Source organism: Mustela lutreola, chromosome 2 (genome assembly GCF_030435805.1).
Source record: "Mustela lutreola isolate mMusLut2 chromosome 2, mMusLut2.pri, whole genome shotgun sequence".
Classification (NCBI taxonomy): Eukaryota; Metazoa; Chordata; class Mammalia; order Carnivora; family Mustelidae; genus Mustela; species Mustela lutreola.
The window spans coordinates 12,001,028-12,010,018 of NC_081291.1; the positions used below are offsets into that span (position 1 = coordinate 12,001,028).

Here is an 8,991-nt window from a genome sequence, read left to right on the forward strand (position 1 = left end):
CAATAACCACAGGCACTTTCATTGAGTGCTGATTGAATGCAATAGCTGCCCTAAGCACTTTACATACATTGTGCCATACAAACTTCACAACCTGCCTGCGAAGTGAGTAAGTATCATCCTCATACCTCAGGTGAGGAAAGAAAGGTTCGGTTGTATTTAATACTTCCCAAGGATCTCACATCCAGTAAGTGGCAGAGCTACGTCTTGTCTGAGTTTAACCACTACACTTTTCTGCCTCCCAGCCTTCCCAGAGACCAGCAGGCATATACAGGAGAGGGTGCCTAGTAGCATGGAAATAAACCCAAGAGACTGAGCTCTACCTCTTCCAACTGACTGAGCCAAGCTCTCACAGAGAATGTTTACTGAGCACCTATGAAGTAGATTCTTAGGTCTTTGGAGTATTTTGTTTATCATGCTCACTCAAACACTGGATATCAATTTTGGGGATCCTTTCCAAGAAAAACTCAATTCAAAATATCTTAACCAAGTTATACTTGTCTTATACACAGCAACTGTAATGACTCTCACAAGTATAATGTTAAGTAATAGGCAACATGAAAAAAAAGTATACATGACTGTGTTTAAATAATGTTCAAGAAAAAGCACATTAGGGGCGCCTGGGTGGCTCAGTGGGTTAAGCCGCTGCCTTCAGCTCAGGTCATGATCTCAGCATCCTGGGATCGAGCCCCGCATCGGGCTCTCTGCTCCACAAGGAGCCTGCTTCCCTTTCTCTCTTCCTCTGCCTGCCTCTCTGCCTACTTGTGATCTCTGTCTGTCAAATAAATAAATAAAATCTTTAAAAAAAAAAAAGGAAAGAAAAAGCACATTAATCTAAGGTAGTAGAAATCAAGAAAGTGGTTATCCTTGAAGAGAAGAGATGAATAAGAAGGTGGAGTCATAAAGGGGTTTAAGGGTACTAGATAGATGGTTGATATAGAGAGATGATAGATAAATAGATTATAGATAGGTGATAAATGATTGATAAAATATATACAGTTTTTTAAAGATTTTATTTATTTGGCAGAGAGAGAGAGATCACAAGTAGGCAGAGAGGCACGCAGAGAGAGGAGGAAGCAGGCTCCCCGCTGAGCAATATGGGACTCGATCCCAGGACCCTGAGATCATGACCTGAGCCAAAGGCAGAGGCTTAATCCACTGAGCCATCCAGGGGCCCCAATATATACAGTTTTATATCTATTTTCTTACAAATATATGTGTATATAAAATATATATTCATACCTATAGTTTCTTAAAAATTTAAATATACACTTATAAACCCAGCACTCATACTCTCAGAGATATGAAAATGTATGTCCACTAAAAATATGCACATGAATGTTCATAACAGCTTTATTTGTAATAGCCAGATTGGAGACAACCTTCAGTGAATGACTGGAAAACACATTACAGTTGGTCTATACTATGGATACTACTTGTCATAAAAAGGAAGGAACGACTGCTATGTGCAACAAGTTGGTTGTCTATCAAGATTACACTAAGTGTAAAAAGCCAAGCTTTATCAAAAGCCTACACAATGTGTGATTCCATTATATTATATTATATTATATTATATTATATTATAATTATACAAGGACATGTGTCATGGACACATGTCCATGTATAATGTCCATGTATACATGGACAAGTATAATAATAACTTGGACATGACAAAGCTATAGTGTGAAATAATACATGTACAGAGTATTCATTTTAGCAAAGACTGGAAACATTCATCAAAAGAAACTGATGACATAGACTGTGGCACCATCTATTTGATGGGAAATAAAGAGCTGTAGAAAAATTAAGGATATGAAAATACCACCAAAATAAATTAAGTAAGGGGGAGGAGATAAGTACTGTGTGTTTTCTACACTGATGAATCACTTAATTTTACCTCTGAACTTAATTTTTAAAAACACTAAAAAAAAAACTAAGTAAGTAAAAAATGCAAGATTCAGAACAGTATTATAATATGCTACTTTTATGTACAAAAAGAGGTAAGAGAGAGAAAGAGAGAGAGGGTGAGTGTGCGTGTGTGTGTGTAAAGAAACTCTGGAAGGTTACATAAGAAATCATTAATAGGGAGCCCCTGGGTGGCACAATGGGTTAAGCCTCTGCCTTCGGCTCAGGTTATGATCTCAGGGTCCTGGGAGGGAGTCCCACATCGGGCTCTCTGCTTGGCGTGGAGCCTGCTTCCTCCTCTCTCTCTTGGCCTGTCTCTCTGCCTACTTGTGATCTCTGTCAAATAAATAAACAAAGTCTTTAAAAAAAAAAAAGAAATCATTAATAGGGGCAATCCATTGAGGTGACTTGTTCAGAACTAGAGGGATGGGGACCTAGACTGTACACATTTTAAAAGAAATTTTTAAATACAACAGAAAGCCAATGGAAGAAAGGGTAAAAATAAAAGGGTTCCAGGAGAAAGGGGAGCAGAAATTGGGGTCATGATGTGAGCACCCCAACAAAGGCTCACCAATGTTGTTGATGGAAGAGTAGAACAGAGATTCCCTAATCCCCATGCAAAGTGCACTTGGTAGGGTTAATGAATGCTGAGCCCTGCATGTGGCTGACAGGAAGGCGTTTTTAACAAGTTGGTGGTTCAAAGCCCCAACGTCAAGCACAGCATCTGACCTATGGAACATGACAGGAAGTGTTTGATAAAGTCATTCATTTGACCTGACTGACTTTTCTAACTTTCTAGAAGCTTTCCTTGGCAAACCAGACTGCATAAATTCTCTTCCTTGTAGAATTCCCATCACGATGGAATGAATGAAAGGACACTGATTCAGGCATCTGAGTGCCCTGTGGAGGGTTTGGACCACCAGACCTTCCTGTCTAGGAACTGCTATGAGGCTCAGTCTGGGTTAGGAGAGGATTTTTTTTAACTAATTTTTTGTTTATTTTCAGCATAACAGTATTCATTATTTTTGCACCACACCCAATGCTCCATGCAATCCGTGCCCTCTATAATACCCACCACCTGGTTCCCCCATCTTCCCACTCCCCCGCCACTTCAAACCCCTCAGATTGTTTTTCAGAATCCATAGTCTCTCATGGTTAGGAGAGGATTTTGAGGGGTGTTCAGTGAGAATGAATCCCTGGTGACTTTTCCATCTCCTCACCTCTCCATCATCTGAGAGTGCACATACCCCAGGGAATAAGCCACATGTTTCTGGAAAAAAAGCAACTAGCATTTTCCTTCTTAACAAGGAGCCATGGGGATAGAGTCCCCAAGAGTCCCCAAACTGTAAATATCCTACTGCATCCCTGGCCCCCTGCTCACCTGCCCCAGGACGGGGCCAACACATCATTCCCCCCACCCCAGACATCAATTTTTCCCCAGCCATCACAACTTGAATGGTCTCCCTCTGTCCTTCCTGAAGGCTTAGCACTGACCTCAGGATCCCCTGGAAGTCAGTGGAGGAGGAGGTTTGCCAGGACCATCTTTTTGGTGACACCATCCTGGTAAGTGAGTGAAGGATGGGGAAGGGAAATGAGCTGGATGGGACTGAGAAAGAGGAAATCCTTCTTTTTCTGGATACCCTAAGAAAGAGAAGTGTCTGACACCAATTCTATACCCTCTGAGTGGATAGAGGTCACAGGGGACACACCTCTGTAGCAGGTCATGAGAAGAAAGAATGGTTAGGGTCTGCAATTGAGGGACACCCGCACACATGGGAGAGATTGAAAAACAGCTCTCTCCACTGTGGGTGGCGGTTCTCCAGATGTGGTCCCCGGGCTAGCAGCAGCAGCATCCCTAGGAACTTCCTAGAAGTGCTGATTCTCAAGCCCCAGCACAGACACTCCAGGGCACAGCTCCAGCCCTCTGGGAGACACTGATGCAGATCAATGTTGAGGACTACCACTCTAGTGCAACCAAGGACTTCATCTCAACAACCAAGGACAGCTGCAAATGTATTGCCAGGAAGGGACTCTCGGTTACATGTGCAGCCCAGAGAACCTGAGCATTACCTTACAAAGTCTCAAAGAGACCTCTGAAAAATTGTGGTAAGTAGTAAGAGGTTTGATCAAGAGATCAAGAGATCTCTTGAGGTCAGCAAAGAGGAAATTACACTGCTTCCCTTCCTGAAAACCCCCTTTCGACACCTCTTCTACCTCCAAGGTTCCTAGCAGATATCTGCATCCCTCCCCTTGTTCTCACAACACCTCAGAATCACCTGTCACCTCTCTTATACACACCTGTCCACCTACTGTGTTCTCCCATGTACATCCTGCCCCCTTTCAGCTCACCGTAAATCTTTCTGGAGACTAGCATTCCTCGATGGGCAGAGGGAAGATAATTGCAACAATGTATTCCTTAAAATATAACTTAAAGGAATTATACTAGTTACTAAGCATGCTTATATACAGTCTTAAGAAAAACATGTACTGGCAACAGGCCTCTGAAGATGGCCGGCCTGCTCAGGGTGGAAGGTCACCTGCTTCATTTTTCCATTATCTCCTTCTCCAGAGAGCACCTGTGGCTAATTAGATGATCCCTTTGAATGTGCTTGCTCAACTATAAACTTATATTGCTTGACCAGATATACTTTGCCTTCCTTCTTGTTTATCTATAAGGCATATGATTAATGTGTAGCCTTCTTTGGCTCCTCTGTTGATTCCTGTCTGTACCTAAGAAACACGGAACTGAGAAGTTGTTCAGGGCAACAGTCTTCTCTACTGTCGATCCCTGCTCCCTCTTCCTTGCAGCTGACTTACAGCTCTCTTACAGCCTCATTCTTCTCCCATGCGCCATCAGAAAGTGGCAATAATGTTAGATGCTTGGGACTGAACAGTTTTCCTAGCAAGTGTTGACAGCAGAGTTTAGCTTTGAAATGCTGCTCCTCATGAGATGCACTCAGAGAAGCAATGACATGTGAGAGAGCAAAAATAAATCTGTCCAGACGGGTTATGGTGCAGGTGCAAGCTGAGGGCCCCTAGCATCGCTTCCAGCCTGACTCCTCATCGTCGGGTGTGGCCAACATCATCTCCCACTGCGCATAAAGAAGTTGTGATTCCTAGGAAGGCTCAACACTCCACACACCTGGGTGGTACTGTCCGTTAATGGCCAAATCTTGGTTTTGGCTCAGGTCATGACCTCATGGGTCTTAAGATCAAGACCTGATTCAGGCTCTGTGCTCAACACAGAATCTGCTTGAGTTTCTCCGTCTCCTTTAGTGCCTCCTTCCTTTCGCTCTTGCTCTCTCCCTCTCTGTCTCTCTCTGAAATAAATAAATCTTTAAAAAAGAAGAGGAAGAGGAGGAAGGAGAAGAAGGAGGAGGAGAAAGAAGAGGAAGGGAAGAAGATGAAGAAGATGAAGAAGAAGAAGAAGAAGAAGAAGAAGAAGAAGAAGGAGGAGGAGGAGGAGGAGGAGGAGGAGGAGGAGGAGGAGGAGGAGGAGAAGGAGAAGAAAAGAAAGACTCAACACTCTACAGATACAATCACAAAATGCCTCTGTTGTGTTCTTGTCCATAATTGCTTTTAAGCCATGGGGACCCAACCAGTTAAGCAATGAGTTAAAGAAGATCCTCTCTTCGCTGAAAAGAGTCAATATTGAGATTTTATAAAAATATGGTTTCACTTACTTGTGAAGCATAAAGAATAACATGGAGGACATTGGGAGATGAAGAGGAGAAGTGAGATGGGGAAAGTGGAGGGGGACACAAACCATGAGAGACTATGGACTCTGAGAACAAACAGGGTTTCGGAGGGGAGGTGGGGTAGGGGGTTGGGAGAGCCTGGTGGTGGGTGTTATGGAGGGCATGTATTGCATGGACCACTGGGTATAGCACATAAACAATGAATTTTGGAACACTGAAAAGAAATAAAATGGGGAAAAATGCATCTGAACTTTAAAAAAAAAAAAATGTGGTGAGTCGTGCCATGCTGGGCTTTACCTATATCATCCATGTATCATAAGAGAACTATGTGACCCCTAACACACTCTCTGTAAATGTTCATCAAGTGAAAGGAAGTGTCTCTGTGCATACCAGGAGGTGGAGACTTGGAAAGGCAAATGCAACCAGGCTTTGGTGGTCTCGTGTGGATGGGATAAACACATGCTTTCTTGGGGTTTTTAGCATGAAGTTTCTCCTAAGTCCCAAACAGCTGAAGCCAAAGCAGAGATTAACTCAAAAGTCATCTCTGATACTACAGATTACAATGGTCTAGGATGAACTCCCAATTCCCTTCTAAATACATGGGAAAATAAAACCAGGGCCATACCAGTGTTAAATGGGTGAATGAGAATATTATCACAACATGCCTACATGTGGGCATTTCTTTAAATGTTGGTCTCACATTGGTCACTGTTTTCATATCCGTTCATATTATAAACTCACTTTTCTTGTCATCATAGTTCCTACAGGAGTAAGCACATGGCACGCTTTGCTTTCCACCAAACAGGGATTTGGGGACATTGTTGTCATTTTTAAGAAACCAGCTTATTTTTGAACCATCTGGACTATGTCTGGGAGTTTTCTTTTGAATAAACTTCTTAAATGCTGTTTGCCATTCTATAACAATGTATATTTTCCTGAGGGTACAAAAGTATTCCAACGGCTAGTGACAGCCTCTCTAGAACATAAGAAAGTATAAAAATTTTTTTGTCCTGCAAAACTACAACTAATGACAAAATATACTTCCAAAAGACCATTAGCTTTAAACCTCCAGATATTCTTTTTTTTTTTTTAATTTTTTATTTTTTATAAACATATATTTTTATCCCCAGGGGTACAGGTCTGTGAATCACCAGGTTTACACACTTCACAGCACTCACCAAATCACATACCCTCCCCAATGTCCATAATCCCACCCCCTTCTCCCAAACCCCCTCCCCCCAGCAACCCTCAGTTTGTTTTGTGAGATTAAGAGTCACTTATGGTTTGTCTCCCTCCCAATCCCATCTTGTTTCATTTATTCTTCTTCTACCCACTTAAGCCTCCATGTTGAGAAGTGGTGATACAACAGATATTCTTTTTTTACCATGAAAGTTTTCTTTAAAATCTCCATTTACCCAGCTTTCTGGGTTCATCCGTGGTCATGGTCTCTGTGTCTTCCCAAACATATACTGGGTGCTGTCTCACAAAGGATGAAAGTGGGTTTACTACAGTGATGACGTGGTAGAAGATCATAAATGCCCCCAAATAAATTTGGCCATCACTGGAAACAGTGGAGCAGTGCTATCTGTCCTTGTATTCTTGGTCATTAACCTGAAATGGATGCAAAAATTGTATCATGTGAAGGAAGGATGAAATGGAAGGAGGGGAGGAAAGAGAGGATAAAGGGAAAGGAAGACAAGGAATAAAAGAGGCTGATAAGATTCCCTCTCCCTGTACTGGGTTTCAGTTTAGGTTTGATCCAGCTTAATTTTGTTTTCTACAAAGCGTTACTCCACTAAAAACACAAAGGTGTTTATGGGCAAATGTCTAAGTTCTCTCTAAACACATGAGTTCAGTTTTTGAGATGCTAACTATCTCAGGCATGCATGGGTTTGTTGGAGAGAAACAGAAACCCATGGATCTTCACAGAACTTCAATCCCGATGGGGAGCCAGGACAGGAACTCCATTTCTGACTCCCAGTTTTACGTTGCTTTCCTCTCCCCTTTTATTTCTTTTACAGTAGACACAGATTGTCCATGGAACCAAAAAACCAAAAAAATCAAACAACAATCTCAGAATTCCTCCTTTTGGGACTCACAGAAAAGCCAGAGCATCAGACTCTCCTCTTTGGGCTGTTCCTTTCTGTGTACCTGGTCACCATCTTTGGGAACCTGCTCATTGTCCTGGCCATCATCACAGATGTCCGCCTCCACACGCCCATGTACTTCTTCCTCTCCAACCTGTCCCTTGTCGATACCTTCTTTTCTTCCACCACTGTCCCCAAGATGCTGGTGAACCTTTGGACCCAGAACCAGGCCATCTCCTTTGTGGGCTGCCTTGCTCAGATGTACACCTTCCACCTGTTTGGGACCATGGACAGCTTCCTCCTGGCTGTGATGGCCATTGACCGCTTCGTGGCTATTGTCTATCCTCTACGCTACTCAGTCATCATGAGCCCTTGTGTTTGCGGGTTGCTGTTGGGGGGACCATGGCTGATCACCAATCTCCAGTCACTTGTCCACACCTGCCTCATGGCTCAGCTGACTTTCTGTGCTGGCTCCAAAATCCCCCACTTCTTCTGTGATCTCATGCCCCTGTTGAAGCTCTCCTGCTCTGATACCCACACCAATGAGCTGGTGATTTTTGCTTTTGGCATCATCATGGGCATCAGCCCCCTCTTGTGCATCCTTCTCTCCTACACCTGCATTTTCTGGGCAGTCTTCAAGATCCCTTCTGCTCAGGGCAAGTGGAAAGCCTTCTCCACTTGTGGCTCACACCTCACTGTGGTATCACTGTTCTATGGTACCATCTTTGCCGTGTACTTGCAACCCACATCTCCTGCCTCCTCCCAGAAGGACAAGGCAGCTGCCCTGATGTGTGGGGTGGTCATCCCCATGCTGAACCCTTTTATATACAGCCTAAGGAACAAGGAGATGAAGGCAGCCCTGAAGAAGCTCGTCAGCAAAGCAGTCTCTTCTCAATCTTAGTGTAGAACAGTTGTTGGGCATTCAGCTTGTTCCATAACCAATGTTGGGTGGTGGGAACACAGAGATACATCCCATCCCTGCCCTCAGGGCATTCAGAATTGAGTGGGGCATAGACATGTGTCATTATGGCCCAACGTGGTAAATGTATCACAAAAATAAATGAAAACCTTTGGAAACTCAAAGGGAGAGTTGTGCATTTTCCCCATGAAGATCAAAAGACTTCAAAGAACTCTTAAATTGGTCCTCTCTGGGGTATTGGGCTTATGGGATTGCTACCTGGTTAATACAGTTGAACAAAAATTGGCTACACCATTTTTTTTTTTTGCTACACCATTTGTTTTTAAAGATTTATTTATTTATTTATTTATTTATTTATTTGACAGACAGATATCACGAATAGGCA

The 8,991-nt window shown here is 43.0% G+C and overlaps 1 protein-coding gene across 1 annotated transcript; it reads left to right on the top strand.

Moving 5' to 3' along the window:
- The first annotated feature begins 7,637 nt into the window (after positions 1–7,637).
- Positions 7,638–8,588, top strand: LOC131825744 (olfactory receptor 1I1). The gene has a single exon (XM_059165150.1). It carries the CDS (start codon positions 7,638–7,640, stop codon positions 8,586–8,588), a length of 951 nt encoding a protein of 316 aa, XP_059021133.1.
- The last annotated feature ends 403 nt before the right edge of the window (positions 8,589–8,991 follow it).